The 19,468-nt window shown below is 37.0% G+C and overlaps 1 protein-coding gene across 1 annotated transcript in view; it reads right to left on the reverse strand.

The window, feature by feature from the left end:
* The window catches only part of LOC131075364 (uncharacterized), a 175,148-nt gene that overhangs the window by 9,347 nt on the left and 146,333 nt on the right, over positions 1-19,468 (reverse strand). The window contains exons 10-12 of the mRNA XM_058012190.2: positions 18,249-18,473; positions 17,807-18,085; positions 15,940-16,077 (exon numbers count right to left, since the gene is read on the reverse strand). Coding sequence (XP_057868173.2) covers positions 15,940-16,077; positions 17,807-18,085; positions 18,249-18,473 — 642 coding nt within the window. The remainder of the gene's footprint in view (positions 1-15,939; positions 16,078-17,806; positions 18,086-18,248; positions 18,474-19,468) is intronic.

Raw genomic sequence — 19,468 nt, forward strand, 5'->3', positions numbered from 1 at the left:
TGTATCAACATTGGAAAGTCAAGGGGCTTTTTACACACTTCAGAAGATAACACTGCACTTTTACAGTTGGAACCTAAGGAACAAGAACCACATAACCTTTATTCTCTAAAGCAAAATTTTCCACACCTCAGAGTCCGAGTCTTCAATATTACAATTGGAATATGAGGAACGTGAACCATATAATCTTGATTCAGAGTCAGAAAAGCAAAGTCTTGAAAACATGGAAAACTGGGATATTATTGATCATACAACTAGTAAAATGGCTGGAGGGTCTCCTACACAACCTTCTATCCATCAAACAAGTCATAAAAAGCAATTAGTAATAAAAAGGCCTAAAGGAAAAGTGGGCATACCACCAAAAAAGAAAGGCAATCAAGGAAAACAAAGGAGGAAGTAAAAGCTGGTATCCAAACAAATTTGGATGATAAGTTAAGCCCGAGGAGAGTGATATTCTCTCTAGGGCAGCAATGAAGATTGTATCTTGGAATGTTAGGGGTCTTAATGCCACTAACAAAAGGCATCTCATTAAATCTCAAATTGAGGGTTGTGGGGCAGACATTGTCATGATTCAGGAAACAAAATTTTCAGAAGTTTCAGATCTCCAACCTTTTAAAATTTGGAAAAATTGGAAATATATTGCATTGGCATCCTTGGGAGCTTTAGGGGGGTTAGCAATCTTGTGGAAGGATGTAAGTGTTCAAATGGCAAGTGCAGCAGTGAAAGAAAATTTCATCTAGGTTCAGATTACTTGTTCAAATTTTGTCTTCCATTTGATATCTATGTATGGACCTAATTCAACAATGGGAAATAAATATCTCTGGTATTCAGTATCAGCAACATTGGCGAATTATCCAGACATGCCCTTCATCATTGGGGGTGATTTTAATGCAATTCTTTCTCTTAGAAATAAGATGGGAGGCATTACCCCACCTCTAAAAACAATGCAAGATTTTAATGACTTTGCGAGCAATAATGGTTTGAAAGATTGTATTCCTTCGAATGGCAATGTTACTTGGACTAATAGGAGAAAGGGTTTTCTTCAACTCTATTTGGTATCTCTTCAACAACCCAAATTCTTCCTTTGTCTGGATCAGATCACTTTTCACTTCAACTCGAAGTTCCTTTGGTCCCCTTGAGCCAAAAATCAGTAGGATCATTTAAGTTTGAGCAAATTTTGTTTTAGGGATGTATCTTTTCTACCTCAGCTTCAGGAATGGTGGCAAACCTCACCATACATTTAAGGCTCCAGGATGTTCCAATTCTGTAAAAAGTTGTAATGGCAAATAATTCATATTAGAAAATGGAATGTTTCAGTATTCAAGTACATTTTTGTATCAAAAGGGGATTTAGAAATGAAATTAAAAGAGCTTAATGAACATATTCTCCAACATGGTGTCAATGATCAGTCTTATAATCAGCAACAACTCAATTCTTAGTTGGAGGAGGTGTTAAAACGAGAAGAAATATATTGGAAACAGAAGTCCAGGGAGTTGTGGCTTCAGGAGGAAGACAAAAATACAAATTTTTTTCACTCATCAGCTAAAATGAGGAGGGCAACTAATTTGATACATCATATTAAGAATGCTTCAGGGGAAATCCTTACAGATAAGGTGAAGATTTGGGGTGAAGCAATCATGTTCTTCTCATCCCTATTTGTAGCTTCAGGAGCGAGGGATGCTGAAATAGATTGAAAAACCCAAGAAGTGCTTCAATACATTCCTACCTTGGTAACTAATCAAGATAATCTAGAGCTTTTGAAGCCCTTCTCATTAGAAGAAGTAAAAGATGTGGAATTTTCAATGCATCTAAATAAGGCTCCAAGCCCAAATGGATACAGTGCATTATTTTTTTAGAAATGTTGGAACTTCTTGGGATTTGATGTTTGGAGAGTTGTGGAGGAATCTAGGAGAAATGGAATCATCTTGAAACAGTTCAATACAACATTTATTGCCCTTATTCCAAAGATGACAACTCCATCTTCGTTTGTAGACTTCAGGTCTATTTAACTTTGCAATACAATTTATAAAATCATTACAAATAAATTTCAGTTAGGCTGGCTAAGCTTATAACCAATATTATTTCTCAAGCACAACGAGGATTTGTCCCTGAAAGGAAACAATTGAGGGGGCATTGATTGCACATGAAATCATCCATTCAGTTTCTTCTCATAAGAGGGAGGCAATGCTTATAAAACTGGATATGTTAAAGGCTTATGACAAAGTAAGTTGGCATTTTTTATCCATGATTTAAAATGGGAGATGTCTTAATCAAGTAACATGATAATTTAAAAATGTTTTATCATATTTTTTTCTCCAATTTAGTGCTACTAAGCATGTTCTTTCTCCATTACTTACATGTTTACTTTTCTATTAAGTCCATTATATTAATGGGTGTGTGTATTTTTTATCTCCTTCAAATTTCATACTCCCAACAAAATTATCAAATGCTATAGAACACAACTATCCACCATTTTCCATCCTCAAAATATTGTTCTTTCTTTATATCTAGTTCTCAACAAGAGCTTTTTTAAATCAAGTTCTCAAATTTGGCTTTTCTAAGAAGTGGAATAGATGTATTATTTTGTGTATTTGGGAGCCAAATTTCCAGTCATTGTTAATGGAAGCCTTTCAGGCTTCTTTTCTTCAACTCAAGGAGTTAGACAAGGAGACCCCCTCTCTTTGTTCCTCTTTATAATTATGGCAGAGGCTCTTAGGAAATTGATCACAGCTCTTCGCAACAACAATGCATGGAAAGGGATTCTTTTGCCTCAAACTCAAATTGCACTGACTCATATTCTGTTTGCAGATGACACGACGCCATTTGGGGAAGCATCTATAAGGGAGACAATGATCATCAAACATATTTTAGATAGTTATTGTCAGGTTTCAAGGCAAAAGGTTAATGTAGTCAAATCCAAAGTTTTTTTTCCTAAATTGCTCCTCACTAGTATCTAACAAATTAGCAAATGCTCTTGGTTTCAAGCAAGATTCTCTTCCTTGTAAATATGTTGGCATCCTTTTGTTTTCAAGGTATAATAAAGGTTATTTTTGGTCAAGTATTTCGTCTTCAATTAAAAACAAAATTCCCTCATGGAAAAATACTTGGCTCTCATTAGCAGGCAGAATTTTAATGATTAAATAAGTCTTGGCAACTATTCCAAACTAGATTATGTCTGTCCTTCCAATGCCAAAGCAAGTAAAAGCAGATATAGAATCTTCTTCTATAAATTTGCTCACGATTGCTCGAAATGGTTACTTAGCAAGCTCCATTGGTCAACCCCACTTTGATCGGAGCTAAATTTGGTATTTGAGTCCTGGCCAAGATTATTTGTAGATTCTCTTTTTGCGATCACCTGGGAAGTGGCTACCGCTACTTTGATCTAGAACATTTGGTGGGAGAGGAATAGGAGAATATTTAGGAAGGATTTTAGTAGAGAAGAGGCAGTATTAAATAAGATCGAGGTCTCAATTTCTGAAATGGTGAAGGCATATACTCTTAAACATAAGAAATGGTAAGAGAATAGATAGAAAAGAAATCAGATGGAAAGCCCCTCAAGCATTTTTTTGCAAAGCTAAACTTTGATGGTGCATCTAAGGGAAACCCATGGGCCTTAGGTATTGGTTGTGTTTTTAGAAATCGAGTGGGCGGAGTTTTCATAGAAGGTATAGCAAGAATCCCTAACTGCACAAATAATGTGGTAGAAGCTTTGGCCCTCTTATTTGGAATCAAATTGGCAATCATTATTAATATAAAGAATCATATCATAGAAGGTGATTCAATGAACATAATTATGGCCCTAAAAGGTTTTGAAGCCCCAAGTTGGAGAATTAATTCTATTATACAACAAGTCAAAACTATGACACTTCAAAATGAGAATTATATCATTATTCACTGGAAAGCCAATAAGCTTGCAGATTTATTGGCAAATCAAGGGTGCTCTATACTAGAAGGAGAAAGAACACTTAGTGAAGATGAATTGAGTTTAAAAGAGGATCTACAAGGAGAATCAATGAGGAAATCATTGAGAGTGCTTCTTGATGTTTTTATATTCAATTTGCCTATTTTTTTGTGTGGGAGTGTCTAGCTTGTATCATTCCTAAAGTTTAAACCTTCACCTGGATCTACGATCGTATCTCTTATCATGATTGTCAGCAATTTGTTTGAAATAATGATGTCACCTTCATCGTTGGCATTTAAATCATTTGGGGGATGTGACGGGACAAGTACTGTTGGCATTTGGAGGTGAACTTAAAATTGGGAGAGATCAGTTTCAGTACTCCTCCCTCGTGTATCCCTCACAGTCTTCTGCTTCATAAGTTACTCAATACTAACAAATTGCCCAAGAATAAAAAATGGCACGGATTTTTGGAAAGATGGCCTCCTTCGTTCCTCCTTCACTCGTGTTCATTCAGATTTATATCCTGCAAAACAGATACTCTCAATCTCGTTTATTTTGCACGTATGTTGCTTGTTAAATATGTATGCGGATGTGTTTATGCATATAATTCACCATTTCAGTTTTTTAGTTTTCACAATGGTTTTCAGAATTGTATGAGGGGGAAATACATTGATGCTCGACTCAGAGGTAATATTCCTGCCTTCTCTCTGTCACCAGCCTTCGCTATTCCATGTAGCAGTACAAAATGGGTGGTCATAAACATTTTGGGTGAAGTTTGGTTGCAAGGAAATCAGTTTGTATTGCCTTCAGAGGCGGCCTCTCATTTTGTAACTGTCATCATGGATCTCACCTGGTCTGTGGGTGTTACAAAAATTCCAATTGGTACTTTTGTTCACCCTTCTTTGTACACTTGGGAGAAGGTTTCGACTAAACTAGAATCCTATAATATGTTTGTTGGTTCTCCTTCAGTTGGAGGATTTCTTAACAGGAATGAGATTTTGGTTGAGTTGATTCCAAGGTCAATCCTCATTTCATTCATTAATGGCATGATAGCTGCTTCAGCGGGTCCCTTTCACTCATGGATTTTCACTTACTGAACAATCATTGGTGAGCCTCTGTTCTCATTGACATTGTTGAAGTTTGATGCCATTCATGAACTTCTCAGTCATACAGAAATTGATCCTCATGGGTATCCAACTTCTTTTCCTCAACCTTCAGATTTAGCTTCTTCTAAAGAATCTTTAAATGGGTTGTCGTGTTGACGTGTCTGAAATCGATGAACTTGCGACTTCATCCGGCCAACGCAGAATAGAATAAACTCGTTGAGTATCCTATCCTCTCTTGAGATAAGGAAATCCCTAATGCTATTTCTTACGTTTGATCAAAGGGGAGGACCTCAAGGTTTCGTTTGTCGGGTCTTGACTGCGGAATTACTCATTGGTCGATGTGATTTGCTGGGAGCACAAGGGGACTTACGATTTGCAACAAGCTGGTCTGCTGCTATTCTCGAATTACGTAATAAAGAGCAAAAGGAAGGGGTTAGGAGATCTGAAACTAACAACACAGGTATGCGAATAGACAAATTCAACATAACCAATTCCTACTTCGCCAGAATAGCTCACAACCTTGCAGGAACGGTGCAATCTTCAAAGGGACTTGGAAGATTTTCAGACTGGAGACGCACAACTAAGCACCCAATTCTGACGCAGCTCAGACGGACACCTGCAATTGAACTAAGCACAATTAAAGGCTCAGGTTAACCATACAAAAGGATACACAATCAATATATCCTCAATGGTATGAGCCTGAATCTATCAAATACTTGCACACCCAAAACAGAAAGATCTATCTAAAATGCTGAGAGAAACCATGCAAACATGATGAAAACAAGACAATAAACACCAAATCAATGTTTATATATTGATTTCAGCTGCCTATTACCACAATTTCTGTAGCATCTCTATGCTACTGCTTAAAATCTAACCTATTCTAACTCTAAAAATCTAACTCTCTCACTAGAGTTTAACTATCCAACAATCTCTAACTATCTAACCCTTTTACAAAAGAAAGGCCTTTGCATTTTATAGTTTTTACAATTTTGAATCAGAGGCCAAGATGGACTGCATCCAAGGGTCCTGATTTGCCTTCCAGAAACTAGCAGCCTTAACCCATGCCCATTAAATTCTCACTCATCCATTCAACCACAATTTCAACTACCTACCACTATTTGGCTTCAATTTGAGTCTATCCAGTAGTTGGACATAATTGTCCACAACTGACTTGTTTCCCCTTTCTTTCAAAATATCTGAGTGGGACCTACAAGCAGTTTTACAATAAAAAAATTTCAACTTTTTAGAAATTGAATTCTTGGAATTAAATCCAACTGTGTGCTTTTTCTCGAGAAGCCATAAACTTGCAGCATTCAGAGTGTTCTTTGGTCTTTGGTCCCGGTGGTGGACTTCATCTTTGTTTAGCGGCATGGTTCCCAATGTTTGGTTGCTCTCGCACTCCTGCAGCACGTTCCCACATCTTTTTTCTTTTCCAGTCTTCAGCGCCTGGCCTTGATTGTGATCCTTCTTCGATTTGCGTTTTAGGTCTTTCTCATGGTTCTCTAATGACGTCCTGCAACCTGCGAATGATCAATTTCATTTCAATAAACCAATTTGAAAACTTAATTAATTTAATTTAACAAATATTAAAATTTAACACCTGGAGGGTCATTTGAAAATTTCCCAAGTTTTAACGCTTTTACTCCTTCCGCGAATTTAGTTGTTCCTGGCAATTTCGGGCACGAGGGGCGTTTGAAAAGTTTTAAAAACTTTGACATTTTCACCCCTTAATGGTGAATTTCGGGATTTTGGGCACTTTTGCAAACTTTGGGATTTTGGAGTGTTTTGCCAACTTTCACTTTTTAACATTTTGGCTAAAGGGTCCGAATTTGGCCATTTGGGGCATTTTTGCCAACTTTTCACTTTTCACATTTTCACTTAAAGGTCCAAATTCGGCCCTTTGGGCACTTTTGCCAACTTTCACTTTTTAACATTTTCACTTAAAGGTCCAAATTCGGCCCTTTGGGCACTTCTGCCAACTTTCACTTTTTAACATTTTGGCTAAAAGGTCTGAATTTGGCCATTTGGGGCATTTTTGTCAACTTTTGATTTTTTTCCAAAAAGTGCGAGTTTTGGTACTTGGGCGAGTTTGTCAACCTTGGCCCTTTGCATTCATCTCCTTTGTATCCCTTGGCGAAAATCGGCATTTCAACGTCATTGCAGGCCTTAACTCCTCCTTCACATTTAGGTGACTTTGCGAAAATTGGGGAGTTTTAAGTTCGCAATATGGCCCTAGAGGCCGAATTTGGTTTTAGCGGCACTTGACCCTTCATATCCCCTTCCTCTTCCGCAAGGACAGAAAGGCACAAACTGGGGGTCCCAGTCCAAGACGGGGATGGGTGTGCGATTCGCACAACAAATGGCGACTCGGCTGGGAAATGTTCCTAAACATTTCAAGGATGACTATCCGGATTGAACCCCAGAATCTCTAGTATATACCCCACAAAACAACCCAAATGACAGAAGACAGATTCAAAGTAAAAATGAGGTCACAAACTGAATCAAGTCACCAACCTTGAGAATCCAAGTGTGTGCAGTGAAGTTCATTCAAGCCTAAAGAAGGTTGAGATATCATTGTTTAGTTAATGCAAGTAACGTAGAGCGACTCTAACTCCAAAAGCAACCTGGATAGAGCCCCGCTACCAGCAAGCGTCTATAGCCCCGATGGAGTTATCGCCTGTAAGCTCACAGAGATTGCTCTGTTTTCGATAAATTTTCTTGTTGAAAATCGGCAGAGGTGTCTGCACTCCCAAAGCCAAGCAACTTGATATTTCTTTGCTTTTCAATTTCTTTTCTTTTGATTTTTTTTTTTATTTTCACTTTTTCACCTTGGCTGGTAAGCAATGAAGCCTACGTGGGATTGAACGTTACAGTGGTCGTTGAAGCAGAGCTTCAAAAAAATTTCTCTTGCAATGACCTCCCTTTGATAAAACGATAGACTTAAGCGTTTTTAAGCGTTTAAAAGTGCAGTGATCACAACGTTGGCGACAAGATGCAGTAAGCACCTAAATTTTTAGACTGACTAAGCCTTAAACCAAAATGGACTGACTACGGGGGCAATCGCCAATTAGGCGCTCTACCAAAGTCGGCATCCAAGAAATGAGCCGAAAAAAAATTTCCAACTTCGTACACCAGAGCTGGGAAAAGCAAACAAACCCCATCAAAAACTGACAGGGAGACAACCACTTCCGAAAGGACACCTACACTACGGAAAGCAAACTAAACTAAAGCAGAAAACAAGAAATCTAAGCTAAAAAGACATAAAACGAACAAAAATAGAAAACAAAAAACTAAACTATGTACAAGGAGAAACTGACTGTACAAAATGCGGGTTATATACATGCGTTCCCGATCCATGATGATTTCTCAGTATATGCAGCAGTAACAGGGCAGTGGGAACAGTTCTCAGTTTGGCCTGTTTGTCTTTATATTCTGAAAAGAAAATTTTCAGTTGGCCACTCTCAGGTTTAACCAAGACGTCGGGTAGAATTATTAATTGAGGGAGTTCATTAGGTCCATGGTTAATCCATTTACAGGTTGTTTTTCCAGAATATTCAAAATTAAACGGAAAATTTTCAAAATTAACAGCAGGAGGGAAAGAAACAACCTGACAGGTTTCTGAGTCATGCAGAGTTTTGCACAGTGGGTTGTGCGGCGGGAAGGCTTCAACAGCTGTATCAGGAGGTCGCCATTGGTGGTGCAGCATCTCGATAGCGTCTGGTGTATGCAAATCAGCATCACATTCCACATTAGGTTGCATAGGCTGAAAATTAGTCTTGAAACCGAACTCGAACTCAAGAAAGAGAGGCACATCATCTGTGAGTGAATCCTTGGGCTGTATGAACAATGCGGCCTTATGCACTTGTATCAGTATTTCCTCAAGTAGCAGAGACCCTTTGATTGATTGGCTCTCAAAAACATCCTCAACGGACTCTTGGACTGCATCGTCCATTTGTGGGGCTGTTGCAAACTACTCTTCAACCTGTGGCTGATCCACAAAGCTCCCTTGATCGTCCTCCTGAACACTGTCCTCATCAGTTGCAGGGATAATAAATTCATCTGCTGCCTTGGTCTGATTGACCGATTCATCTTGCTTAGCAATTGGCAACTTCATCCTTTCATCATCGGGGAGTGAGGCGCTACATTGATTTTGCGTTCGTCTATACTCGTCTGCAGCAAGGTAGGTGCTCCACACTTTGCTGGTGATGCTCTCCCTTGGTTCTTCCGGCAGTCCAAATTGGGCTTTGACTTGACTGACTGCTTCTACGCATAGCGAGCAGGTGAACTTTGAATGTGGGGTGCGGTGAATTCTGCACCACCAAGGTGACAGCACGCTCTCCAAGCGTAATTCCTCTTCGAGACCAAATTGGTTCTCAATCAAATTCTTAAATCGTGTAAACTCCTCGCTGCTGGATGGAGGACTAGGGATATCTGGTTATACGATCGCCTCTGGTTTGGGGACATCCCAAAAGAATATCTGCCTCTGTAATGCGAGCTCGACCCTTGACAAAAATGTCAAGCAATTCAATTCATCGTGCACTGTGGTGTCATAAATTATGCAGTGAGCTGAAGATGCAAATTCGGACAGCTACCTTGGATAGAACTGCAAACTTAGCTCTTGCTGGATTTGAAAAATTTCGAACTGCAGACGGTCTTTATGAAACGACTGACTCGACATACTGACTCAAAAATATTTTTGGTATTTTCAGGTTTTTTGATTTTCTGACTTTTTTGGTTTAACAGGGATCTTGCATATCCCAAGTATAGCATTTAAAAGGTCTTAATAAACTCAACTTGTTGCTTGGATCCTGACAAAGGCCCCCCTAGCGCCAATTTTGTTGCACGCGGAGGAGGTTAAAAAAGCTATAAGGTTACTCCTCACAAATATGGATTGATATGATCTTGAATTAGCTGTCTACACATTTCATCATACCTGCCCTCCTTCTAGCACCAATTCTGTTGACGTGTCTGAAATCGCTGAACTTGCGACTTCATCCGGCCAACGCAGAATAGAATAAACTCGCTGAGTATCCTATCCTCTCTTGAGATAAGGAAATCCCTAATGCTATTTCTTACGTTTGATCAAAGGGGACGACCTCAAGGTTTCGTTTGTCAAGTCTTGACTGCGGGATTACTCAGTGGTAGATGTGATTTGCTAGGAGCACAAGTGGACTTACGATTTGCAACAAGCTAGTCTGCTGCGATTCTCGAATTACGTAATAAAGAGCAAAAGGAAGGGGTTGGGAGATCAGAAACTAACAACACGGGTATGCGGGTAGACAGATTCAACATAACCAATTCCTGCTTCGCCAGAATAGCTCACAACCTTGCAAGAAAGGTGCAATCTTCAAAGGAACTTGGAAGATTTTCAGACTGGAGACGCACAGCTAAGCACCCAATTCTGGCACAGCTCAGATGGACACCTGCAATTGAACTAAGCACAATTAAAGGCTCAGGTTAACCATACAAAAGGATACACAATCAGTATATCCTTAATGGTATGAGCCTAAATCTATCAAATACCTACACACCCAAAACAAAAAGATCTATCTAAAATGCTGAGAGAAACCATGCAAACAGGATGAAAACAAGACAATAAACACCAAATCAATGTTTATATATTGATTTCAGCTGCCTATTACAACAATTTCTGTTGCATCTCTATGCTACTGCTTAAAATCTAACCTATTCTAACTCTAAAAATCTAACTCTCTCACTAGAGTTTAACTATCCAACAATCTCTAACTATGTAACCCTTTTACAAAAGAAAGGCCTCTACCTTTTATAGTTTTTACAATTTTGAATCAAAGGCCAAGATGGACTGCATCCAAGGGTCCTGATCTGCCTTCCAGAAACTAGCAGCCTTAACCCATGCCCATTAAATTCTCACTCATCCATTCAAACACAATTTCAACTACCTGCCACTATTTGGCTTCAATTTGAGTCTATCCGGTAGTTGGACATAATTGTCCACAACTGACTTGTTTCCCCTTTCTTTCAAAATATCTGAGTGGGACCTACAAGCAGTTTTACAATAAAAAAATTTCAACTTTTTAGAAATTGAATTCTTGGAATTAAATCCAGCTGTGTGCTTTTTCTTGAGAAGGCATAAACTTGCAGCATTCAGAGTGTTCTTTGGTCTTTGGTCCCAGTGGTGGACTTCATCTTTGTTTAGCGGCACGGTTCCCAATGTTTGGTTGCTCTCGCACTCCTGCAGCGCGTTCCCACATCTTTTTTCTTTTCCAGTCTTCAGCGCCTAGCCTTGATTGTGATCCTTCTTCGATTTGCGTTTTAGGTCTTTCTCATGGTTCTCTAATGACGTCCTGCGACCTTCGAACGATCAATTTCATTTCAATAAACCAATTTGAAAATTTAATTAATTTAATTTAACAAATATTAAAATTTAACGCCTGGAGGGTCATTTGAAAATTTCCCAAGTTTTAACGCTTTTACTCCTTCTGTGAATTTAGTTGTTCCTGGCAATTTCGGGCACGAGGGGCGTTCGAAAAGTTTTAAAAACTTTGACATTTTCACCCCTTAATGGTGAATTTCGGGATTTTGGGCACTTTTGCAAACTTTGGGATTTTGGAGTGTTTTGCCAACTTTCACTTTTTAACATTTTGGCTAAAAGGTCCAAATTTGGCCATTTGGGGCATTTTTGCCAACTTTTCACTTTTCACATTTTCACTTAAAGTTCCAAATTCGGCCCTTTGGGCACTTTTGCCAACTTTCACTTTTTAACATTTTCACTTAAAGGTCCAAATTCGGCCCTTTGGGCACTTTTGCCAGCTTTCACTTTTTAACTTTTTGGCTAAAAGGTCCGAATTTGGCCATTTGGGGCATTTTCGCCAACTTTTGATTTTTTTCCAAAATGTGCGAGTTTTGGTACTTGGGCGAGTTTGTCAACCTTGGCCCTTTGCATTCTTTATCTCCTTTGTATCCCTTGGCGAAAATCGGCATTTCTACGTCATTGCAGGCCTTAACTCCTCCTTCACATTTAGGCGACTTTGCGAAAATTGGGGACTTTTAAGTTCACAATATGGCCCTAGAGGCCGAATTTGGTTTTAGCGGCACTTGACCCTTCATATCCCCTTCCTCTTCCGCAAGGACAGAAAGGCACAAACTTGGGGGTCCCTGTCCAAGACGGGGATGGGTGTGCGATTCGCACATGTAGTTGTGCAGATTTTCAGTGTATAATTGGTTTTTTTGTATTGGTGTCTCCTTATATCTTGGTGTGGGCTGTATTTTCCCCCCGTTTTGGACTTCTTAGTTGTAAATGTATTGTTCTCTGGGGGTTTCTGATGGTACTGTTTGGTTTCTTAGTGGATGAGGTTTGACAGATCTCCCCTCCTTTTGTATTTTACTACCTTACTTATGTAATTAATATCCTTATATAATATATATAATATTTCAGGCTTCGGCCTTTTGCTCAAAAAAATAAAATAAAAACAAGACAAAAGAGCTTGTTTATGTGTATTCCAATTTGTGCCTTCTTAATCACAAACAAAATGATAACAGTGGGCCACAAAGTTGTGGGATGTAGATCTAAAGTGAACTGATTTGAATTTGTTAGATGCCACACAATCTTCATCTTATGTGGAGTTAGACACCAACCATATTTTTAGGACAAGTGGAAATAGGGTTGCGTTTGGCTCTTTTAATCTACTTGCATCATTTGATGTCAATGATGTTGCTGATGTTGAGCTTCATGATGGCCCATATGACGCTGATTACTAATTGTATTATTTTAATACTCAACTAATGAATATTGAATTCAAAATACATTCAAGTTTTGATAAATTGATATCAAATTTTCAAATTTGTAACAATTATGGTAATTTTGTTTAGCATATGCATAACATGTGGTGTTCTTAATTTAATTCTTCCTCAAGGCTGCAAATTTGTATATATTTATGATGTTAATATGTTTTTTTTAATGAACATACCCAGCCCATGAAAAAAAGTCTTATATACCAGCATACCGTACCAACATACTCATACCTATACCTGATCCAACATGTAATATCCCCACTTTGAGATAGAATTTAATAATAAATAACAATAATAATAAAATTAAAATATTAAAAATTAAATTATAATATAAGGAATATAAATATAATTAGGTAAAATTTAATTAAGTTAATGAATGGTCAAAGGACATGGAAGGAAAAGTTGGGACTCCCTCAACAATGAGATATAAAAGGGAGAAGAGAACCTCATTTGAGAGGGGGATAATTTTGAAATCAGATGTGCACATCTGATTTAAATAAGAAGTGCAGATTTGATTATGAAAGGTTATGTCCCTTTCATAGAGCAGAAATAATGAAGAGTTGGACTCTTTTAAAAGGTGCTAATGGTGAAAGGGTGTATCTCTTTCCAAAGGGCATGCATGATGAAGAGGTGTGACCTCTCCCTCACGTTGAGAGATATAAAGGAAAGAAATCAAAGCATCTAGTAACATCACCATGGATCAGATCAGATCAGAAATACTATTAAGTTACAGGCAGTAACACCTTCGTTCTTCGTGGTATGCATGGGAATGTGTTTAATAAGTATGCTTAATACATGAAGCCCGATAACGTTCTTATGCAAAATTAATAGTAATATTAATATGGACTGCAATATGTATGACAGTCATACTTAATTTCATATATATTCATAATACATAAGAAATTAGTATGCTTATAGTCTAAATCATGTTATTATTATCAGTATTTATGGAGATGGGGATGAGATGTTCCAAAGAGGGGCAGTCTAAATCCAAGCAATAGGTTAAGACTCAAGATAGGGTGGGGATCAATGACCCATAAGCCTTGAGGGTATAGATCCAAGAGAGGTAAGGGTTTGGATCTGTAAACTTTGAGGGAACCTATTGTAGTTAGTCTCTAAACACTTTGGTAACATACATAATCTCCTTCCTTAAAACTGAAGTAGTAAAAAAGGTTGGCACTTGCATTAAGAGTTATGGAAGACAAACTTAATTATCTAATATGGTTGATGAACAATTCACTTATTAATAATAAATTAATTGAACTATGTATAGCACAAATTTGATTCATGTTAAAACAAATTTGTCTCCTAATCAATTTAGTTTAGGTCATAAGTATATTGAAATAGATTAATTATGTTAATCAGGTAGGAGACATTACAAATGGTATCAGAGCTTTGATCTTGCCATCCTGCAAGGTAAAGAGGAATCGATGAATCATTCTAGTCAATAAGAAGGAATCTAACAATACGAGTATTCACATGTATGCTTCATGTTTGCATATATCCATATGTATGCTCTGTGTTTTTATGTGTATGCTCCATGTTTGGTTCATGCCTGATATGTTTCCAGCATGTTTATTTCATGTGTTTCCAAAGCCATTTCATATTGGAAGTCATTTTGAACACTCCATGATCATTGCTTGAGTACAAGCAATCTTGGGTGGGGCAGGCTGTAATATCCCCACTTTGAGATAGAATTTAATAATAAATAATAATAATAATAAAATTAAAATATTAAAAATTAAATTATAATATAAAGAATATAAATATAATTAGTTAAAATTTAATTAAGTTAATGAATAGTCAAAAGACATGGAAGGAAAAGTTGTGACTCCCTCAACAATGAGATATAAAAGGGAGAAGAGAACCTCATTTGAGAGGGGGATAATTTGGAAATCAGAAGTGCACATCTGATATAAATAAGAAGTGCAGATTCGATTATGAAAGGTTATGTCCCTTTCAAAGAGCAGAAATAATGAAGAGTTGGACTCTTTCAAAAGGTGCTGATGGTGAAAGGGTGTGTCTCTTTCCAAAGGGCATGCATGATGAAGAGGTGTGACCTCTCCCTCACATTGAGAGATATAAAGGAAAGGAATCAAAGCATCTAGTAACATCACCATGGATCAGATCAGATAAAAAATGCTATTAAGTTACAGGCAGTAACACCTTCATTCTTGATGATATGCATGGGAATGTGTTTAAAAAGTATGCTTAATACATGAAGCCCGATAATGTTCTTATGCAGAATTAATAGTAATATTAATATGGACTGCAATATGTATGACAGTCATACTTAATTTCATATATATTCATAATACATAAGAAATTAGTATGCTTATAGTCTAAATCATGTTATTATTATCAGTATTTAAGGAGATGGGGATGAGATGTTCCAAAGAGGGGCAGTCTAAATCCAAGCAATAGGTTAGGTCCCAAGATAGGGTGGGGATCAGCAACCCATAAGCCTTGAGGGTATAGACCCAAGAGAGGTAAGGGCTTAGATCTGTAAACTTTGAGGGAACCTATTGTAGTTGGTCTGTAAGCGCTTTGGTAACATACATAACCTCCTTCCATAAAACTGAAGTAGTAAAAAAGGTTGGCACTTGCATTAAGAGTTATGGAAGACAAATTTAATTATCTACTATGGTTGATGAACAATTCACTTATTAATAATAAATTAATTGAACTCTGGATAGCACAGATTTGATTCATGTTAAAACAAATCTGTCTCCTAATCAATTTAATTTAGGTCATAAGTATATTGAAATAGATTAATTATGTTAATCAGGTAGGGGACATTACACAACAACTCAAGGATTTTGTGCTTAGAGTGAATTTCCATAATAAAAAACAAGTTGAGTTTCCAGCTTTTTCCAATATTGTAGAAATGTTTTAACTGCTGGTCCTCATTTCACCACAACAAACAAAGATAGCACAAGGTTGAAATTAAGTCAAATACATAGAAACCACGATTGAATAGTCTACCACAAGCTGCAACCATTCAATATAGTGATATTATCTACGGGAGAGTTGAAAGGCATCATAGATAGCTATGACTTGGTTAGTCTAATGATTTAATCCCATGTGTTGTTTTCAACAATGTGTATCAAATATCCATCAGAAAGAAATTAAAATTATCTTGTATATATCATGCTCACTGACCTTTGTTCTCTTTTTCATACTACCATACTGTACTCTGACATATGGATCACTACTCCCCCTCCAATCTGCCGCAACCAGATCCTTTGCTTCTATGAGCACAAGCTCAATCCAGCCATTCCCAGTATCTGTAGATGAAGTCTGCATGAAATCACAACCAAGCTTAGATCAAATTAACTACATAGTCAGAACTAAACCTGATATATAAATACTGCATGGTATTGCAACCAGAAAAGTAATAAATAACTAAGTGGTTTGCATATGCTATTTGAGATATAGATTGTGTTAGGTTTGTGTCAGTCTTCAATTTCCAGGTTGTAACTTCTCAGCTTCTCATCAGAGGTGAGAAGAAAATAATCTGGAACATTTCTCATAAATAGACAAGTTGAGGAGGCAGAAATTGTTTCTGTTATGGTATCCCAGATTATACAAAAAACTAAAAAAGAATCACTATGCTTAGGCACCTTATTTGTGGAAAATAAAAGAAAAAGGAACTATAGGTTAACAAAAAAATTAACTTAGATTATTTAACAATAGCTTTTGGCCTAAAATATTAGGAACAGATTTCCTAGTATTGTGTGGTTGATGGCAATCTCTTCTATTGACTATCAAGGATAAGGATTTCAATATTTTGATACGTAAGGGCTGTTAAGTTGTGAAAAGAGTGCTAACACAAGGCGAACATCTTAATTTAATTTTGATTCAAATCAAACCACTTATTTAACCTACGTAACAACATCTAAAAATCAAGGGCTTCGGTAGACCCAGATGTCCACTGGTAGATTTAATTCTGTTTCCTAGGGTTTTAGAGGTGGCGAATTGTTTTGTTTTTGTTTTTCTTTTAAAGGATTCTGGCTATCTTATTGATGATGTCCTGAATATATGGAAGACAGGGTAGTTGGGGATGTTCTACTTTGTAGAAGTTGAGGGATGTACCTTCTTGAGCAAACCTCCTAATTTTTTTATTTTGTTTAGTGGGATGCTCATTGTGTCAGCAATCTTTTGGAGATGCTAGTTTTCAGCTTCTATATGACCTTAGTTGAAGATTCTAAATGCTCATGTCTCTAGGGTGTTTAAGATCACTATTTTTCAGCATAATGGTGGAAGTCAGTGTGAAATTACTTATCTGTGTATCTTCTTTGGGTAGCCTGAATAGGAAAGGGAGCTATCAGAATCCTTAATAATGAAAATATCTAGAATGGGAGGCTATTTTCTTTTTAATTTCCATGGTGAGATTTATATGTTTAGGCCAATCATTAATAAAAAATCCCAAAATTCATTAAAGCTATCCTTTCCATGAGGCCATTCAGCAAAGGTGCCAATTAAAAACATGTACCAACACTTAGGTTTGAGAGTGCAAATATTTGAATTCTATTCCCCTCATAAATGTTCCATAAGAAAATTGACTACTATGGCCGAGAGGGTAGAAGGCATAGCTATCCTTCCATTTGAAAACTTTGCTAAACCTGAAAAAGTTGATTCTAGGAAAATCAATAATATTGATTGCCTCTATAATGGAAAATTTGGTGAATAGCAAGACAACAAAAAAAGGAACACGAAGATCTTGATCTGAGGTTTTCAGGTTGCTAACCTTGTTAATGAAGTCAGAAGGGTCCTAAATAAGAGGAGATTTTTTTCTGGCTGAGGGAAGAAATTTCTTGGCTAGAAAATCAGTAAAAATACAGGCTGGTGATGGTGCAACTGCATATAACGAGTCACAAGGGTATGGCTTATTTCAATAAAATACAGGGAGACCATTACTTTTCGAGTTTGGGGAATCTTGTGAAGAATCATCTTCTTAATTCTGGGATCTAGCTTGTAGATATTTTATTGCAGAAAAAAAATTATATATAAATAAATAGGAGCAAACCTGATACCCATCAGTGTCTTGGTCTGTTTTTTGCACCTCAATTTTGAGCCTTACTTCACCTGTAGGAACTTTTTCTAGAGGGACCCAGACATCTTTCCTCGCTCCTTCTTCCAGTCCTTCCAAATTCACACGAGCACTTCCCATGCTTTCATCCCCAAGGAATTCTTCATTATAGCATTTTACCTTCAAATACTCACCATCTCCAATCTCATTAAACTCAAATTCCTGGTTCCACACAGGGTTGAGCTCTCGAGAAATTGACTTGGTTTTTTGAATGATCTGTGATTGTGTTAGAAGAATAAATAAATTTAATGCTAACCTACTGAGAAGTATAGCTACACAATCCGTAGAATACATATAAAAAGATGTAGATGGTTCAAATTGTAAAAAGAAAAATTCCAAATGAAAAATCTAATTAATATATATCATATACAGTACCCACCTTTCCATACTGCAGCTTGATGTAAGGGTCACTCTTCCCAGATCTGTCCTTTCCTGTAAGGTTTCTTCCTTCTACTACTGTTACCTTAAGATTTCTGCCAGTTGGTGGTTGATGAGTTGACCAGCTTCCCAGTGTAGGCTGTTGAGAATTCACTTGACTGCGACTGTGAAGGTTCCTTAAATCATCAGCATATTGCCATTCTCTAAGCACAAGTTTTACAGTAATCTGCGATAGCCAGAGTTACCTCAAAATTTATTTTGCATATATGTTCTACCTCCATCTAGATGGAGACAAAGTGAGAAAGAAAAAAACTAAGAGAAATCCTGTGTCAGTATCAATTTTCAACTGGTTTCAGAATGTTTTAGCATAGCAAGTTTACATTTTTCAAAACATAAGCACACTACTTTTTAAGAACTACAAAACTTATGCTAACTTTCCATCTTAGTGTACAACTACAGATAACCCAAATGTTACTTGAATAGAGTGAAATTGAATCGGAACAGCTTATCACTTAACTATCACTTGATCTAATTACTTCAATTAAAGAATATATTGAAATCCCAAATAGAAAGTCTCAGTAAATTGTAATCTTGTAATTCATCATCAGGTGGAATCCATTGCACCAATGTCTAGCTAGATTATGTAATACTTCAATTGCATCCATCTAAGAAATAGTATCATTTATTGAAATTTGAAACCTTGAAAATATTAATCCACCATCATTATCTGTTTCCTCATGCTCACCACATATTAATGATCATCCACTATATTCACACATCTTGTGATATCTCTATCCAAATAACTATAGGATCATCACGATTGACTACAATTTGCTCAGCTATAAGCTGCAGCTATCCACATGCAGTTCTAATATTTGTAGGAGAGAAATAGGTTCCAATCAAGAGGGTAAACCAGGTTCAAGATTGACCATGGGATAGCAGACTACATTTTAGGGGGACATGTTTATGGGATGACAAAGATTTCCCAAAAAATTGAGGATGGAAGAGGGACGGGTTGGATGGAGGCTGGAGCAAATTAAGTATAAATTAGAAACAAGTGTTCATCAAATAATCAAACTTTTGAAAATTACGAGGGTTTTCCGAAACTTAAACAACAATGAAAACGTCAAAAAGTAAATTTTCAAACAATCTACATAGAGTTTCAAATTTAAATCACCAAGATTTGTAAATTGTTAAGAATTTTGCAGTTTCATCAAAAGG

Source organism: Cryptomeria japonica, chromosome 2, assembly GCF_030272615.1.
Source record: "Cryptomeria japonica chromosome 2, Sugi_1.0, whole genome shotgun sequence".
Lineage (NCBI taxonomy): Eukaryota > Viridiplantae > Streptophyta > Pinopsida > Cupressales > Cupressaceae > Cryptomeria > Cryptomeria japonica.